Here is a 19,354-nt window from a genome sequence, read left to right on the forward strand (position 1 = left end):
TAATGTGTACTGCATTATTTTAGAGTCATGTATGTTACCCTGATGGTGTTTTGTTTTTATATGTAAATGACCTTGTGCACCATTTACAAGTATTTGATATGTTGTATGGACAGGCCAATTACGAACCTTGATTCATGTGGTTTTGTGTTGGTAAACGTCTTACAGTAAAAAGGCAGCTTTTGTAATTTAAAGTACGTATATTAACATTATATCACTTAGTAAAATATACAGTTATAAGCTGTAAAATATACAGGCATTCTGTAGAGCTGGAAAAACTGTCACAGTATATTTACGGTGAATTTCTGGCAACAACAGCTTATAGTTTTTACCATAAATTTAACAGGCCATTTTGATTATATATTATATTCAGTTTGATTATGAAAAAAACTCTTTTTTTTATTTCCCATTCTTACTCTTAAACTTTCCCAACCAAATACTGTGGCATGCCATGTGATGTTGACAGCCTCTACTGGTTGTCCATAACTGGGTGAGTCTTATCTTTTTGGGGTGGTGCTCTCAAGTGGTCTCAGTTATGTAGAGGGTCCTGACTTGAGATAAAAGCGCTTAAATAGAAGGTCTCAGATGACCCTCAAATTCCTTAATCACAAGACACCTTTAGGCTTATAACAGCTCCCTGCCAGCTCCACCTTCCAGAGCTGGAAGAAATCATTTATCCGGAATGGGGAGGAGCATGCTGGATGTCATCTCTGGTGCTCTCGGCGACTGGCAGGGCAGAGGTGTCAGCAGAACACAGGAGCACGAAACACCACACTGACGCCCATTTTGCGCTCTCAGTCTTTCTGACAAAAAAGCTCGATGGTAAATGAAGATCTACATTACGGCAACCTGGTAAGAAGAAAGGAATATTTAAGTTTTTATTTAGTCTTTTCATTGTGTCATTCATATCACTTATGTATACACTTAAAAATAATGGTTCTTTATTGGCATCGTGGGTTCCATAAAGAACCTTTCACATTCTTCCATAGATTAAAGGTTCTTATGTAACCATCGATGCCAATAAAGAACCTATATTTTTAAGAGTGTATAGCATTGCTCCAGAAACCTTTATGTTTGACCCTTGTGTACCCTTATATTGTGTTTCAAGAGACCATGAATGTGGGCCGAGAAGATGGGAAATGTTGTGCGGGGTGCCGTGGCCTTCGTGCCCTCCGAGAGATGTCAACGCTTCTTAGTAGGCGACTTGAAGGAGATGCCGCTTGATCGTACTCTAGACCTGAGTAGCCGGCAGTTACGTCGCTTTCCAACCAGAGCTTCTGCTTTCAATGAACTAGTCAAACTCTATCTAAGCGACAACCACCTGAGCAGCCTGCCGTCGGAGCTGCGAAACCTGCAGAAGCTCCAGCTTCTAGCCTTGGACTTCAACCGCTTCGAAGAGCTTCCTCTGGTCGTATGCAGCCTCGTTCAGCTGAACATCCTCTACCTCGGTAATAACCGACTGTACGGGCTGCCAAAAGAGCTGAGGCAACTCACAGAGCTTAAAACGTTGTGGCTGGAGACCAACTGCTTCACCAAGTTCCCTCGAGTAATATGCCAGCTTCCCAACATCAAGACCCTTCATTTGGGCTACAATCAGCTACGTAGTTTACCCTCCGAGCTCGGGCGACTGGAGGAGCTGCGCAGCATCTGGCTGGCGGGGAACGTGCTAAATGACTTCCCTCCTGTGCTGCTGAAGATGCATTACTTGGAGGTGATCGATGTTGACCGCAATCGCATTCAGCAGTTTCCGTCGCTGGCCTACTTAAGAGGATTGAAGCTCGTCATCTACGACCACAATCCCTGTGTGAACGCACCCGTGGTGGCTGAGGGCGTGAGACGGGTCGGGCGCTGGGCCGACAGCTCTGATGGTGAGGAAGATGAGGGTGATGGAAATGTTGTCCAAGCAAGCGTGAAGGTCCAGGGATCAGTGGAAGACATCGAGTGAAGAAAATCAGTGAGGAACCGTAGAGCAGCTTTGAGATACAAAGAGCATCAAGATAATGATGAGTTTTTAAAACTGCAGAGGACGACTGCTTAATAGAGTGTTTGTAAAAAGTGACAATTATTTCTCTATAGTCTTTTATCATTTTTATAATAGATATAGGCCTGGTTTCACAGACAGGGCTTAAATTAAGCCAGGATTAGGCCTTAGTTAAATCAGTACGGTGGCCCAGTAGTGCACAACACAACGACATTTAAAAAGCAAACATAAGTTCACAACACAACGAAATAAAGCCACAACACAACGGAAATAAGCCACAACACAACGGAAATAAGCCACAACACAACGGAAAATCTACAACACAACGAAATAAAGCCACAACACAACGGAAAATCTACAACACAACGAAATAAAGCCACAACAAAACGGAAATGCTCCCGACCACTAGACGGCTCTCGGAGCGCGATAAAGTTAGTTTGACGCGCTTACCACAGCGCTTGATCCCAGAGGAAACGTCTGCCAATTCCTCCAAGTTGTTAAAACGTATAATTTGTATTAATTAAAATTACTTTTAACATTCAAAAACAGACATGTTCAAAATCCAAAGCTTGATTGTATTTGATAGTAGACTGACTTAATACAGGTGACTTTTTTCCAATACCCTTCATGTATTTACAGTAAACATTTTTTTTAGGAAATTTCTGTAAAAGTTTTTTTTTTCTTTTATCATGTCACAAAGCTTGTGGTTCTAGTGACCAGACTGACTTATTATAGGTGGAATTGTGCCAATACCTTCCTATTTCAACAAATGTTTTTTATTTTTATTTATCAAATTATATTATAATAAATTATACGTTTTAACCACTTGATGGAATTGCCAGACGTTCCCTTATGGATCATGCGCTGTGGTAGCGCGTCCAAGCGTTCTCGAGTATAAATCAAATACGCAGCTATAATTCATGTAGGTTATTTTGAAGTAATATTTTATGTCTTTATACACTGTTAAAACTAATCGTGGTATTGATATATTAAGACTGCTGACTCTATAGAACAATGGCTAGGAAAACTAACTTTACCGGGCTCCGAGAGCCCTCTAGTGGTCGGGAGCATTTCCGTTGTGTTGTGGCTTTATTTCGTTGTGTTGTAGATTTTCCGTTGTGTTGTGGCTTTATTTCGTTGTGTTGTGGCTTATTTCCGTTGTGTTGTGGCTTTATTTCGTTGTGTTGTGGCTTGTTTCCGTTGTGTTGTGAACTTATGTTTGCTTTTTACATTTCGATGTGTTGTGCACTACTGGGCCACCGTAAATCAGGCATTTTGAGACACTGACATAACTGTAAAAAAAAAAAATTATGATCAATAAGTTATGACAACATATGTTTTTACATTGCTTTAACTCATCACAATAAGTTAAGCAATTTTCAACTTTTTTCACAAGTTATACAAGATTCAACTCGTTTTTAAGTCAGTTTAATGTAATTTAAGTTACAATGACTTAAACATCCAAGTTGATTGTACTTTAAAATTTAAGGCAACAACTTTTTCATTTCTTTTTTTTTACAGTGTGCCAGTGCAAGTTTCTTTCAGTTAAAACAACTCAAACATGCATTTAAGTCTGGGATAGGCTTAAGCCTGGTCTGTGAAATCGGCACTAGTATATATTTTACAGTAGATTTACAGAAGTGTATAGAAATTATTTAAATGTAAATAATTGCAATATATTTATATATATTAATTAGATTCATAATAAACAATTGGGACATATATTAGATATTAGAATTAAAGTATTTATATTTATGAATTTGAATATTAAATATTTAATTTACACATATTTTTTCTGCCATTTGTAACACAAATATTTAAATTAAAGGGTATCAGCTTTGATATGAAGTGTGCGTCTTTCTTTCTTTCTTTCTTTCTTTCTTTTTTTATTTCTTTTTGTGATGTTATTTATGATTGCTACATCATTTCAATGTTTTACAGTATTGGCAACATTTCTTCTTCGGAAAAATACACATTTTCAGGTCTACGATTTTGTTTTTCCAAATCTGCAACCTAAAAATTTTCTGTAGAAAGTAGCCTCAGTTTTCAGCCAGGCATTAGTTTAACCAGATTTCTGAATCTGTTCAGTGAGGTTGGCCATGCCAATGATAAATGGTACAATTCTAACAATGTGCCCCGTTCATAAATAATGCAGGTTTTCATGAACAGATTCGGGTCTCCATTTTGATGCAAGACTCTTAATAGGTTTTAATCATCCTCTATAGTGCTCCTGCTCTGTAATATGAAGTCAAGCAGGACACTGTTATATTCACGGGTTAAAAATATGTGAACAAGCCAACAAAGGATGACAGAATAATTATAAGCAATCAGACATTGTTTAAAATTATGCATATTTTGATGTGTATTATTTAAGCATTTACAAAATAGAATCTGTCAGTGATGTAGTCACTCAATCGCATTAGGCCTATGTTTTTAGGCTAGTAAATTAAACATTAAGGCAGGTCTCAGATTCACAAACAGGATTCAGAATAAACCAGGATTAGGCCTGAGTTAAATTAGCATATTTAAAGGGGTGGTTGATTATGATTTCCCTTTTCTAACTTTAGTTAGTGTGTAATGTTGCTATTTGAGCATAAACAACATCTGCAAAGTTACAACGCTCAAAGTTCAAAGCAAAGGGAGACATTTTCTTTTAAAGAAATTGCTTTTTAAGGACTACAACAAATGGCTGGTAAACAAGCTTCTTCCTCCAGGGTTAGTGACATCACGACCCCATAAATTTACATAAACCCCGCCCCCGGGAACGCAATTTATAGATTATCAAAACAGAATTTGCTAATCAATGACTGTCTAGAACATAACTATAAGCTACATAAATTCATCAACTAACCATTCAGAAATGTCCTGTTGCATGCTACATGTTGTCACTTTTTCTTGAGTATCTCCATCATTGTCTGAATCCGGATTGAACGTAAAAGGTTAAAAGTGTTTGAAATTTTCAGTGCATGTCTGTGTGAGGTAAAAGGACACAAGCTGTTGAAGCTCCGCCGTCTGTGCTGGGAGCAGCAGCTCATTTGCATTTAAAGGGACAGACACAAAAATGCTCACCCTCAAAAAGGGACCATTTTAACATGCCATTTTGGGCTAAAACGTCACATACACACTCTGGGGACACCAAAGACTTATTTTACATCTTGTGAAAAGGGCATTATACCACCACTTTAAATAGCCTTTATAAACGTGCCTTAGATAAAAACATTACTGGTGTGCATTTTACATTTAAATTTATTCATTTAGCAGACGCTTTTATCCAAAGCGACTTACAAATGAGAACAATAGAAGCAGTTAAACTAACATAGGACAAAAATATGCAAGTGCTATGACTCTTCCCAGTTTAATCTAACACAGTAGCATACAAGAAAACCCTAGCTGCAGCATTTTGGAACAGTAGCAGAGGGCTTAAGCCCTAAATGACTTGACTTGACTTGACTTGAGACAAAACAATGGTAGGCCTACTGACATATTTTAAGATATGTCAGTGCAAGTTGCTTTCAGTTAAGACAGCTCAAACATGCATTTTAGTCTGGGACTAGCTAAAGCCTTGTCTGTGCAAACGGAGAAAATATATAGTATAAACCTCGCAAATAAGCTACATGATCTACAGTTAATAGTAGACCTATCTAAATCTAGTATAAATATAATACATAATAATATGAAGAGTTCAGATGCAAAAGCCTCTAAGTGCCATCTGAAATTTTATTCTAGAATGATCATTTTTATGAAGCCTGTTTAAGTTCAGTAATTTCACTTAAATGACAATGAAAATTACCTATTAATTGCCATTTAAGTGAAATAACTGAACTTAAATAAATAAGTTTGATAAATGATCATTCTAGAAGAAAATTTCAGATGGCACTTAGAGGCTTTTGCATCTGAACTCTTCATATATAAAACATAGTATAAAAAACATATAAATTAATTAATAATAAACGTACGTATGTGAAAATTATTTCAAAATTACCCACAAACAACAACAATTAATTATTATTATTATTATTATTATTATTATTATTATTTATATATCTGTCCGTGATTTTAAATGTGTCAGATTTTTTTAACCCAGCAGCTACACAACATGACAAATTCAAAGTCCTTCTCTATACAAAAGCAAGATAAAAACGAAGATCATCGGATCTTTTTTGTTATTAAATAGCCTACAGTCTCATTATACACAGCTGTTACAACATTTGCGTAAATATATGTGTTTGGCAGGAAGAACGACAAAACGCTGAAGTTACATAAGAACTTTTATTTTGAAGGACACAAAGTCAATCAGCCATTTGGAAAGAAAGAGCGATCAGTTGTTCTTGTTCCACACACACAGGGCCGAGATTGAGCGGAGCTCCATTACTAACGGCAGTGATGGGGAAGAAGACTCGCACAGGCACCGGCAGGAGAACCATATTACAGCTCTCACCGCCCGGGCCGAACCGCAGCGCCACGGGAGCCGCTAGAGAGGACGGGGGCGCCTCTGGATCCGAAGGTGGGAGAGAATTGAGATCACTAGACATTATTCAAGTCGTATAAAGTATAAGGTAGAATCAGATAACGTTAACGTTACACAAAACATGGAGCAAGACGAAACCATTTTAGGAGAAACACGCCTGTGGAAAACGGGTTTATTTAGTAAACTAGTTGGCTTACATTTGCGCCATTTGGCTAATCATAATAAAAAATATGATTTTTTGTTTTGGTATGAGTTATTTTTTTTATATAATCACAGACAAACTGTGTGGTTCAGTTCATACCTTTTGAATAGCCGTTTGTCAAGTTTAGCTTTAGCCACAATGGTAACGTTACCGATGAACCGAAAAAATTGCCTAGCGTTACTGATATAACTTGTCAAGCTGGTTATGACGTAAACAACATCAATTAATCCTTAACAATTACTTGTATATATTAAAGAGGAGTGTTTCTTATTTAAGTAATTTATAAGCCGCATTTGGAGTTAGCAGCCCAGCCGCACAGCGCTTCTGACAAAGCGTTAGCCAACATGCTAATTCACCCGCACTAGGACATCTTTGTTATAAATGTTTAATTATTATTTTTTTTTACAAACTGGATGTTTCCTTTTGTAGACGAACCTGAGGGTAACACAGACGGGCAGAGAGAAGTTAATGTAGTAATGAAGACACCAGCTGTGAAGGCCACACGTAAGTTATACCAAATTGTCACTACATAAAATAACCAATGTGTAGAATAATATTGCAAGAATTCATATCATAATGACACACACACACACACACATATACTATTACATGGGTTAAAGAATTTGAATCTAATGTTCTACAAATATCCTTGTATTTGCTCTGTAGAGGGTTTATCTCTGCTTGGAGCTTATGAAGACAGTGAAGATGAAGATTCGGCGGAAAACACCTCGACTGTCACCAAGGCAAAACATAACCAGTCTGCAGACATTGACAGCACACTTGCCAATTTTATGGCGGTGAGTGAAGTCATGAGCTACTTGTGCCACTAAAGGGTTAATTCACAAAATTGAAAATTGTCATTGATTACTTCCTTACCTTCATGTTCTTCCAAACCCACACAACTTTATCTTCGGTGATTTCTGTCCCTACGTTGAAAGTCTATACACCCAAAACTCTTGATGCTTCAAAACGTTCATAATGAAGTGGTGTAATTGAAGAGACACAATTACTTTATATTAGGGCTGGAATAACGCATCAACATAGATTACATAAATTAGTCGATTTGGGTGATAGTCATAGATTCGTCATGCTGTTTATTTTCCCCAATGATGGCAGCTCCCAGGCATGCTGAAAATCAGCCATTATTACACAAGTTTTGAGTAACATGAGAGTGAGTAGGAAGAAGAAACCCTTTAAGACCAGACATGTTGATTTATGCACAGTTTATCTTAAAAAAATATTTTTTTCTATCAACATGGGTTATCATTTGTCTTCCCCAAAGGAAATTGATGCAATTACGACCCAACCAGCCCAGACACCTGAATCGGGGACAGAGGCAAGCGCACCAGCCCCAACTCCTCCTCGCCCTGAGCCCAAAACAGACCAGCAGACTCAAGAATATCAATACAACACGCAGTACTCCCTCGCAGGAGGTACGTTTTCTAGTTGACTGGTTTGGTTTCCTGCATAGAGTATACATCTCAAAATAATTCAAAACGTAAGAGAAAACACCTAATCTGTGTTTTCTTGTGTTCGGGGATGTTGTAGCTGGGTTGGAGATGGGTGATTGGCAGGAAGTGTGGGATGAAAATACCGGCTGTTACTACTACTGGAATACTCAGACCAATGAGGTGGCCTGGGAGCTTCCGCATTACCTGGCAGACCAGATGCAGAGTCTACATTACACTGGCAGGCAAGTGCAGCAAAACCAACATTTATAACGTGTTAATTATCTATGTTGCAATATATGTATGTGTATATATATATATATATATATATATATATATTCGTCTTACTTGGAATGTTATTTTCCACAGCTCATCTGTAAATGGCAATGGTGTTGCACATCATAGCAGTTATACTGAACCGCCTGTTGCAGCTGCTCCTGCATCTAAGAGAGAAACCAAAAAGAAGGCAAGGAATTTTTTTTGCGACTTCCCTTTCAATTACATGGGATGGGAAAACTACTTGAAATATTTTATTTTTACAGTTTGGTCATTGGTGTAATTCTTCCTCTATCCTCACAGGAAGTTATCGAGAGTGTTGTGGCTTTGACCAGCGAGGAAGAAGAGAGGAGAGGAGTGGCAGCTACTCTTCTTGCTCCTCTCATCCCAGAAGAGGTGAAGGAGGCTGAGGAGAAGTGGAGAAAGAAGGTGCTGGCCATAGAGGAGACCATAGAAGCGGCCCAGGAACTAGAGGGAGAAGGCACTCCGTCTTTGGACTCCCCAGCTCTCCGGGACACGGATAGTCAGAGTAACCAGCGCAGCAGGAACCACTCAGCAGAATCCTCCGACAGGGAGGAGGAGGCAGAAGAAGACACCATGGAACTAGAACTAGCACTAGAGAGGAAAAAAGTGAGTTGCATCATTAGAAATAACTCATTAGTCTATATTGTATGAATATTCCTATATTCTGCGTATGAATGCCTCATGTAAACACCTTGGTCTGATTTTCATAAGCCAGTATTGTCAATGAATTAGTATTTAATTACTTAAAATATAAGGTTTCTTTTTTGAAATGGTGATATTGAAAGTTTGTTGTTCTGCAGGCTGAGCTTCGTGCCTTGGAGGAAGGTGACGGCAGTGCCGGTGGTTCGAGCCCCTGTTCTGAAGCTAGTCAGGATGGGCCTCGTAATTTACTCTTGAAGAAGAGCAAATGGAAGACGGCCTTCATCCGCGCGCCAAGTCCTGACTCGAGCAGCCGGGGTTCGGATAAGGCGGGATGGACCACTCCAGAGCACTCAGACAATGGTAAAGATTTGGAAATGATTTTGATTCACAAACTTGTGATTCGATTCTATTCAATATCGATTAATTTGGATATATATCAGGTACGCTACATGGCAAATTTCCTCAGGGAAAAAAATCTCAACTAATTAGTACTGTAAACTGAACATGGATTCAGTTGGTACTACATTACTCTTAATATTGAAGGTTAAATAACTGATTTATATACAAACAATTAGATCACACATAAGGACATTTTTATCGTAATAAAGTTATGACTAACTTTATTATTACAGAATTATGTTTCTACTCAATTGTTTTTTGAAATATAAACATTTGATGGATTTATTCAAACATTCATTAAATATTGAAGAACAGTAAAACATGTAATATAGTACATAGTATATATTTAGCAAAATGCTCCTCTAGATTATTTTTTTCTAGTTTTATGGTCACTGAATGGCTTTTCTGAGGTAAATGTAATATTACGTGACATTGTTTATTGATGTCTTCCCGTGGTTGAAGCACTGATTGAGAGATTACATGTGACGTGATAGGGATTCTGGTGAGTTCTACTGCATCTTTCAACATACCTTCTGATGTTCATAAATGTTTATTTCGTGCTGTAACTAGTAGTAAAGAAGAAGAGATGATCAGTTCACGTGCCGCTTCGCTTGAACTGAGGTGGCAACAACGATTCGTCACAATAAAGAGCGCCAAAGCGGTATTTATTGTTTGAATTTCATAAAATGGACAGAATTTGAAATCAGAGACTTTGTTTCATATCAACAGTAACAAAGCACAACGCTTATTGCGATTTATTGAATGGGAGGCACGAAAGCTCTGTTCATTCATCACCTGAAAACAGCAGACTAAAAAAGATTGATTCTTGGGATTTAAGAATCGATATTGGTTCATAAAAATGAGAATCGATTGAAATCGAGAAATCGATATTTTTAGTAATTAACCTGACAGAAATTAGGTTTTGTACATCGTGAATGAATGAGTGACTTACTGAACCTTTTGCATTTCAAGCACATTCCAAAACGGCCGAGAAGCAAGGAGAAGAAGATGAAAAGGAGAAGCCTGTAACCAAAGCTCTTCAGAAGGAAGAAGAGGACCTCAAGGTATTTTTGATACACGTCCCTGTTCTTATTGTGTGCAAATAAACTGTGCACATTACGGTGTTTTTTTTTTTTTTTTTTTTACAATCAATTAGGGATGCACTAATATATATATATATATATATATATATATATATATACAGTGAGGAAAATAAGTATTTGAACACCCTGCTATTTTGCAAGTTCTCCCACCTGGAAATCATGGAGAGGTCTGAAATTGTCATCGTAGGTGCATGTCCACTGTGAGAGACATAATCTAAAAAAAAAAATCCAGAAATCACAATATATGATTTTTTAACTATTTATTTGTATGATACAGCTGCAAATAAGTATTTGAACACCTGTCTATCAGCTAGAATTCTGACCCTCAAAGACCTGTTAGTCTGCCTTTAAAATGTCCACCTCCACTCCATTTATTATCCTAAATTAGATGCACCTGTTTGAGGTCGTTAGCTGCATAAAGACACCTGTCCACCCCATACAATCAGTAAGAATCCAACTACTAACATGGCAAAGACCAAAGAGCTGTCCAAAGACACTAGAGACAAAATTGTACACCTCCACAAGGCTGGAAAGGGCTACGGGGAAACTGCCAAGCAGCTTGGTGAAAAAAGGTCCACTGTTGGAGCAATCATTAGAAAATGGAAGAAGCTAAACATGACTGTCAATCTCCCTCGGACTGGGGCTCCATGCAAGATCTCACCTCGTGGGGTCTCAATGATCCTAAGAAAGGTGAGAAATCAGCCCAGAACTACACGGGAGGAGCTGGTCAATGACCTGAAAAGAGCTGGGACCACCGTTTCCAAGGTTACTGTTGGTAATACACTAAGACGTCATGGCTTGAAATCTTGCATGGCACGAAAGGTTCCCCTGCTTAAACCAGCACATGTCAAGGCCCGTCTTAAGTTTGCCAATGACCATTTGGATGATCCAGAGGAGTCATGGGAGAAAATCATGTGGTCAGATGAGACCAAAATATAACTTTTTGGTCATAATTCCACTAAACGTGTTTGGAGGAAGAAGAATGATGAGTACCATCCCAAGAACACCATCCCTACTGTGAAGCATGGGGGTGGTAGCATCATGCTTTGGGGGTGTTTTTCTGCACATGGGACAGGGCGACTGCACTGTATTAAGGAGAGGATGACCGGGGCCATGTATTGCGAGATTTTGGGGAACAACCTCCTTCCCTCAGTTAGAGCATTGAAGATGGGTCGAGGCTGGGTCTTCCAACATGACAATGACCCGAAGCACACAGCCAGGATAACCAAGGAGTGGCTCAGTAAGAAGCATATCAAGGTTCTGGCGTGGCCTAGCCAGTCTCCAGACCTAAACCCAATAGAGAATCTTTGGAGGGAGCTCAAACTCTGTGTTTCTCAGCGACAGCCCAGAAACCTGACTGATCTAGAGAAGATCTGTGTGGAGGAGTGGGCCAAAATCCCTCCTGCAGTGTGTGCAAACCTGGTGAAAAACTACAGGAAACGTTTGACCTCTGAAATTGCAAACAAAGGCTACTGTACCAAATATTAACATTGATTTTCTCAGGTGTTCAAATACTTATTTGCAGCTGTATCATACAAATAAATAGTTAAAAAATCATACATTGTGATTTCTGGATTTTTTTTTTTTTAGATTATGTCTCACAGTGGACATGCACCTACGATGACAATTTCAGACCCCTCCATGATTTCTAAGTGGGAGAACTTGCAAAATAGCAGGGTGTTCAAATACTTATTTTCCTCACTGTATATATATATATATATATATATATATATATATATTTGAAAGCCGATAACCGATATATTGGCCGATAAATCTAAATTCAAATTTTTATGTAATTTAGGGAGCCTGATTACAAAAGCAAAAGTCTCATTAAAAGCCATGTCCCAAGCACACAATTATAATGCTCTTGTTATAATTTTATGTAGCCTATATGACAGACTTGCTTGCTGCTGTATTTTTCTTTTTTGAAGTGATTCTAATCATATTTCAAGCAATTTAAAACCATCATGGTGAACAGTGCGCATCTGGAGTGTCTCAGCTGAAGGAAATTATCAGCTTTAATATATTGGCCAAATGTTCTTATTGGGCCGATAACAATATAATAAAAAATGTTTATAAAAACATTGTACATCCCTAGAAGTCGTCAATGGCTTACTTAAGTTTGGGGTCAGCATCATTACTCCAGTCTTCAGTGTCACATGATCCTTCAGAAATCATTCTAAATCTGCTGATTTCTAAATTTAAACAACTTCTGGTATACCTCATAGTTGCACTACTATAAGAAAATGAGCTACAAGTTACAGTTATTGGTAATATGAAATGTCTTGTGACAGCAATGGTCTTTATTAAAAGTTGACCATGTCGCCTGTTTTAGTTTCAGATCGGAGAGCTTGCCAACACACTCACCAGCAAAATGGAGTTCTTGGGAATTGACAAGAAAACCATTTCGAACTTTCAACTGCTGTTGCTGCAAACGGAGGTAAGAAAACACTGACAATAATCTCAAAAGCGCAGTTATTTGTTTATGCTTCCGATCCATGTATTGAAACGGCCCTTCGACTTGTTTCCCTTCCTCCAGACGCGGATCGCAGACTGGCGAGAGGGCGCTCTGAACGGAAACTATCTCCGGCGCAGGCTGCAAGAAGCCGCCGAGCACATAAAACATTACGAACTTAACGCCACTCCCAAAGGCTGGTCCTGCCACTGGGACAGGTACGCGCTCCTTACCTTTCACATCCTTATCACTCCCCCTCCCTAAAAGTCCCCCTCCTCATGTGACGATTGACACTGCCTCCGCCGCTATGACAAACGCGCGACTGATTTGCACTTGGTTGTATTACTGGGGAGTGTTTACGAGCACGGATAAAGACAGAAGGTAATCCTGATAAGGGAGCGTCTCTAAAGAGCCAGCCTGACCACCAAAGAATTGGGGCCCCATCTCTTCCCCCTCAAAGTCAGTCAAAAGGGTTAGGAAGGTGGTTGCGCGTGCGAGAGCTTTGAACTTTGCAGGACTGCCCCCAAAATGATGGGAGAAATGAGTGACCATGTGGAAGCAGCGTGTCACACGAGCATCAGTAAAGGAAGACGATGCCTTGCCTTCGGAGCCTGAAGGTCAGACCAATCTATTTCATTGTTTTACTGGATTTCTTTTCATTTTTTAAATAAAAATGTTGTCTTTTACCCTCTGTTAAAGATGCCTGCCTTAAGGCATCTAGCGGAGGGGTTTTGTCACTGTCAGTGTGAGTATTGCCATGATTTGTAACGATGTTGGTAACTTTTCAGGATTGGAGATTTCTCTATTTTTTTGCCATGTTTTTTATTTTTATTATTTTTTATAGAGATTAAGGTGGGTTCTTTATTAGTGCACCCATTATAATCTGGTTTCTCCTCTGGGCTCCCAATGAAGCCCAGTTCAAGATTCCCTCATTAGGGAACTAGAGCCCCCCCCTTCCCTTTGACTCTCCAAGGGTCTCACGACCTTGAAATCAGTTGAGGGAAAAGTTGCTAAGACGCATCTGTGTGTTTGTTTCTCCACCTCTAGAGAGCACAGGCGGTACTTCTATGTGAACGAGCGGACCAATGCTTCCCAGTGGGAGTTTCCTGTCGTGAAGGAGGAAGAGGAAGCCAAGCCGCCCCTGCCGCCCACAGCTGCAACCGGAGATACAAGCCAACCTTCTGCAGAGACCGCTGGTGCTTTAACAGGTCAGGGTTGTTGGTCATGACATCTTTACTTAAAAATACATTAAACTTCTAATTATACATACAATGACTTCAATACACCTCTTTCATGATGAATAGGTTTTTAGATTCTAATAATGTTAAAATCACCTATTGCATAGGCTGCAGTTTTAATTAAATATATGCACTGCATGTTTCAAGTGTAAATTTACAGTTGTACTTATCCACAACTTTCCCGAACTCTGACCTTTCCCGTGATCGCTATGGCAACGTAGAACAAGCCGGTAACGAACTTCCGGTTTACGTTAGCCTGAAGAGTCTGCTATCAGAGAGCCTCAACAAGCCCAAACAACTTGCTTGGGTAATGACGAGTAGAGCTTAGATCGGGCCCAAAAAATCAAGCCCGACCCTACCTGAGCCCGTTGTGTCCGAGCCCGGCCCGTCACACTAACTGTAATTATGAGCCCGAGCCCAATTTAGACCCAACCATTTTTAATACGTCGGCCGTTATAACCAGGGGCGGCGCCAGATTTTTTTTTTACATGTGCTGAGGGGGTGCTAGATATATTATATATAAATACTTTAATAAATGAGCAAAAATTGGCCACTTAATATTTAATATTCAGTTATTTTAATGATCACAATTAAAGAATTTTATAAAATTGAACAAGCACAACATTCGGCATTCAATCAAATATTATTAAAGATTTATTATTGTTATAATGTTATTTCAACACAATATCTCGTTGTTTGGACATCATATGTGAGTGTGCGTGCAACAAGCAAGATGTGCATTTGTAAATCCGGTGACACGTGCATTGATTTTTATTAATAAACTAGTCTTTTCTGACAGTGTCTGTTGCAAAGATGAAGTTGACGATCGCCATCTCCGTAGTGAACGCACCTATAGCCTAGAGAGAAATGCACAACTTGGATTACATAATCAGAGAGCCTATTTCTTTTAATTTTGAATTGTTTCGTTTAAAGACATTTAAAGCTTTCTTTAGATAGGCTATATTTCTCATGTCTGAGTTTCTGTTAATTTACGATGAGAGATGCGCTCCTGTTCACGTGCAATGCAAGTGACCGCGCCCTCGCCTCAATGTCTTGATTTATATTGTCTGCTATATATATGCTTCTTCTAAATCCAGGCAATTGGTTGATGAAAAATGTATTAAAATTAAGATACAATTTATACAAAACGAAATTCACTTTAAAGAAAGGCAAAACAAAACTTAATGAAGAAAATTAAGTTTAATCATGTCTGACCCACACTCTATGTCTCCCGATGTATCCTATCATGGTGTTCACTTTTCATAATCAATTTAGATTATGAATATAGAATATTACATTACAAATTTGAACAAATATGAAACTAAATGGTCTTATTTACAGGCTACAACAAATATAGTAGGCCTACCTACTCTATTTGTACAAATTGTTGCACATTCAAGTTAATTCTCGAATTAATTTTAAAATTATTGAAAACAATAAACATACCATTTAAAAATATATATACAGTTGTACTGCAGTTTTTTCTGAGTAGCGTTACAAGAAACACTCTTTCTGCGTAGAGAGTCCGTTTATGTTGGAAACAGCTCCCATTCATAAAATCCTTCAGTTTTCGCGTGTTGGTTGTGCACCCCACAACGGTACAAGTTGAGCCACAAGGAGCCATTGCTTATCTGTCAGCATTACTACTTGTCAGTAATCAGTTTCACCCGTTTGTACCGCGACGCGATATCCCTTGTGTGCTAGCTTCATTAAGCGTTAGGCTAAACCGGAACTGCGATACCGGCAACAGGAAGTATCGAGTGTCATGGCGACGCCCATTAAGACTCGCAGGAAAGTTGTGGATAATTATATGTAATAATAATTACAATAGTAATATTTCATATTGTTTAATTTATCTTTAATTGGGCAGTATTTATTATTTGGGCCCTCTCTCTCTCTCTCTCTCTCTCTCTCTATCTCTATCTCTATCTCTATCTCTATCTCTCTCTCTCTCTCTATCTCTATCTCTATCTCTATCTCTATCTCTATCTCTATCTCTCTCTCTCTCTCTCTCTCTCTCTCTCTCTCTCTCTCTCTCTCTCTCTCTCTCTCTCTCTCTCTCTCTCTCTCTCTCTCTCTCTCTCTCTCTCTCTCTCTCTCTCTCTCTCTCTCTCTCTCTCTCTCTCTCTCTCTCTCTCTCTCTCTCTCTCTCTCTCTCTCTCTCTCTCTCTCTCTCTCTCTCTCTCTCTCTCTCATTCAATTCAATTCAAATGAGCTTTATTGGCATGACTGTGTAAAATAGCACAATATTGCCAAAGCAATAGACATATACAAACATATACAAACATATACGTACATGTTGATACATAAAATTTAACAATAAAAAATAAATAAAACAATTAAAAATATATTTCAATATTATGCATAAATATATCACAATGAAAAAATAAAAATAAATATATAAGTACAGAGAGCAGTTTAAGGGAAGAGGGTTCAGCCCTTGTCCCTCATATGATGGCAGGAAGACACATACTGCGCTGCCAGGAGAACACACTCTTCTTTCTCTCCCAGAATATAAGACAGTTTGTCTATGGGGCTCGCATGTTGGAATTGGGGTAAAATCTGAGCTATTAGTGTGAAATAAGAGTCTCTGATGTGTTTGTTAGAGGTCGACCGATTCATCGGTCGGCCGATTAATCGGCCGATTTTTTGCATTTTTAACATAATCGGCATCGGCCAATGTCCAAGTGTATCAAGCCGATTATTAGGCAGGCGCATCTGTGGGCAGCCTAGTGTTGTTGTTGTGGAACACGCGTTCGACGCACGCTGCAATTAGAGTCATTCTCCAGCAGAGTGAGCAGACCTCATCCAGTGCTTAAGGAAGGAGCTAAGTTCCTTGGAGAAAACTCCTTTATATTTAATTAAAAACTTTTGATATGTTATTGCCAACTTAGAGAAAAAACATGAATAGGCGACATGACGTTCGGCTACTTTGAAATTGATAGCGTAACTGTTAGTTGAGGTTGCATTAGCACAGCAGAAGGGTTGCTATCATGTCACAATAAGTAAGCAAGAATTTACAGACAGTGAATCTGAGACTTTTATTTGTTCTGTTTGTGTGTCTTATATTTGAGAGGGTTGTCACTCAATGCAGAGAAATAAGTAGGCCTAATAAAAAAAGAGACCAACTATATGCTAGTGAAGGACTGGCTTTGCTTTGCTAGCGTCGTTGTCGCTAGGGTTGGGTAGCTACAGACAGACCCGGAGCTAATACGGCACTGGTGCCTTTGCCTTAACGACCGTTATTTACCGGACCGAATATCAACGCGCATTTCTGTGCTTCATTTCAGTGCTACTGTTATGTCTGTGCTTCTCTTGGATGCTCTGAAAACGGACGTTAGAATAACAGAAACATCGCTTCGCTGCACTTGACACTAGTCAGCAGTTAACTTTAGCATTTCCGTTAGCTAGTAGCTGGATTAAACACGGTTAAAATGCTGGCCAAACAGTGTAATGTGTGACTGTATTTCACTGTAGACTAGGGGTGGAACGGTACATGTATTCGTATTGAACCGAAACGGTACAGGCGTCACATTTCCACGGAGTATACACGCTATAAAAATAAATAAAACTCGAGTGCAAAGTAATGCGGAACTACTGTTAGATACGCGGGTTCTTTAGGGACACCTAATCTGTAGCTCCGCTTTAGCTCCGGCTGCGATGTAAAGATTGCAATGCTGTGTGTGTGTGTGTGTGTGTGTGTGTGTGTGTGTGAGTGAGAGAGAGAGAGAGAGAGAGAGAGAGAGAGAGAAAGAAAAGTGGCGTGTGTTTAAAGTCGCAAAGTGTTTACTTATATTTGTGTGCAAACGCGCGCGTGTGTGTGTGAGGCGCGGGCGCGATCGAACATTGGAAACATAAAAACATACTCCGTCATTTTGTTTATCAGGACATCATTCAAACTGCAAAGTGTTTAAGTTACTGTTAATTAAAATGTTAAGGAAAACAAATATATTCATCTGAAATGTAGCAAATTAATTTTCAATTCATTCAGGTACAATTACCAAACATATCTCAAGGTCTTTTTGTCTTTTGTACAAGTGCAGATTGGTAAAGTGTTCAATAAATGTTTTTGTTGAGAAATTTTGTCTATCTTAAGTAATTATTTGTGTTACATTTTATCTTTCAAATAGAGGTTAAAAACAAGCACATAATCGGCCAAATATCGGCCAAAATAAATCGGCAGCATTAATCGGCCATCGGCCGACCCGGATTTCAAAAGATCGGCATCGGCCTGAAAAAAAACATATCGGTCGACCTCTAGTGTTTGTACTTGCTGCACTGGGTGAGGAAGTGCAGCTCGTCCTCTACGACTCCATCAGTGCAGTGTGGACACAGTCTGAGCTCTCTGGCTCTCCAGCTCGGCTTGTGCCGGCCCGTCTCCACACACAGACTGTGGTCACTAATGCGATACCTCGTCAGGAGCTTTCTCTGACCATAATTACTGATCTCGGTCAGGTATGGGGCCAATTTATAATCAGTCTTTATTTTGTGCCAGTCTTGTATGTATTCTTCTTTGGTTATGTTCCCTATTTCCTTTACTTTTGCGTGTCTGAACTGAATTGTTGGATTAAGTTGGTGTTTTTCCACTAAATGTGTCATGGGGTCGCTCTCGGGGTGTCCTGCCCTGTGTCTGAGAGCGCAGTGATGGTAACTGTCTGTCTGCGCGTCTGATAGATGGAACCAGAACTTTGCGGCTCTCTTCTGGATCTCAGATAGGAGAGGGAATCTGCCTAATTCTGCCCGGCAACCCAGACTCGGAGCGTTTCTGTGAGTTCCCAGGATGTTCTTGCAGAACTCGAGGTGGAAAGTTTCCACAGGGGTTTTGTCCCAGGAATTGTAATTTAGTTTAAATTTGGGGCCCCAGATTTCACAGCCGTATAGGAGGATGGGTTTGATGATGCTGTCAAAGATTTTCAGCCACAGTTTAATGGGTGGGTTAAATTTGAACAGGGGTTTTCTTATACTATAATAAGCCCTGCGTGCTTTATCAGTCAGATCTTTCATTGCAGTGTCAAACTTTCCAGAAGCTGAGATTGTCAGACCCAAATAATTATAACAGGTGACATGATTAAGAATGGTTCTCCCAAGAGTAAATGTGTATTTGTTGTCAGTAAGGCGAGG

At 39.2% G+C, this 19,354-nt stretch overlaps 2 protein-coding genes across 2 annotated transcripts in view; both read left to right on the plus strand.

Moving 5' to 3' along the window:
- Window positions 1-733: 733 nt before the first annotated feature.
- lrrc10 (leucine rich repeat containing 10) lies at window positions 734-3,819 on the plus strand. The gene is made up of 3 exons (XM_081355497.1): window positions 734-849; window positions 1,106-2,157; window positions 3,249-3,819. The coding sequence occupies exon 2, from the start codon at window positions 1,115-1,117 to the stop codon at window positions 1,940-1,942; it is 828 nt and encodes a 275-aa protein (XP_081211623.1). The 5' UTR covers window positions 734-849; window positions 1,106-1,114; the 3' UTR covers window positions 1,943-2,157; window positions 3,249-3,819.
- A 2,451-nt stretch (window positions 3,820-6,270) lies between these two features.
- Window positions 6,271-19,354, plus strand: part of fnbp4 (formin binding protein 4) — a 15,988-nt gene continuing 2,904 nt past the window's right edge. Inside the window, exons 1-12 of the mRNA XM_081355700.1 lie at window positions 6,271-6,482; window positions 7,078-7,152; window positions 7,315-7,445; window positions 7,931-8,081; window positions 8,197-8,341; window positions 8,466-8,562; window positions 8,676-9,002; window positions 9,197-9,398; window positions 10,410-10,501; window positions 12,876-12,980; window positions 13,080-13,213; window positions 14,043-14,203. Coding sequence (XP_081211826.1) covers window positions 6,362-6,482; window positions 7,078-7,152; window positions 7,315-7,445; window positions 7,931-8,081; window positions 8,197-8,341; window positions 8,466-8,562; window positions 8,676-9,002; window positions 9,197-9,398; window positions 10,410-10,501; window positions 12,876-12,980; window positions 13,080-13,213; window positions 14,043-14,203 — 1,741 coding nt within the window. The 5' untranslated portion in view covers window positions 6,271-6,361. The remainder of the gene's footprint in view (window positions 6,483-7,077; window positions 7,153-7,314; window positions 7,446-7,930; window positions 8,082-8,196; window positions 8,342-8,465; window positions 8,563-8,675; window positions 9,003-9,196; window positions 9,399-10,409; window positions 10,502-12,875; window positions 12,981-13,079; window positions 13,214-14,042; window positions 14,204-19,354) is intronic.

This window comes from Scardinius erythrophthalmus, assembly GCF_964197995.2.
Source record: "Scardinius erythrophthalmus genome assembly, chromosome: 24".
Taxonomy (NCBI): Eukaryota; Metazoa; Chordata; class Actinopteri; order Cypriniformes; family Leuciscidae; genus Scardinius; species Scardinius erythrophthalmus.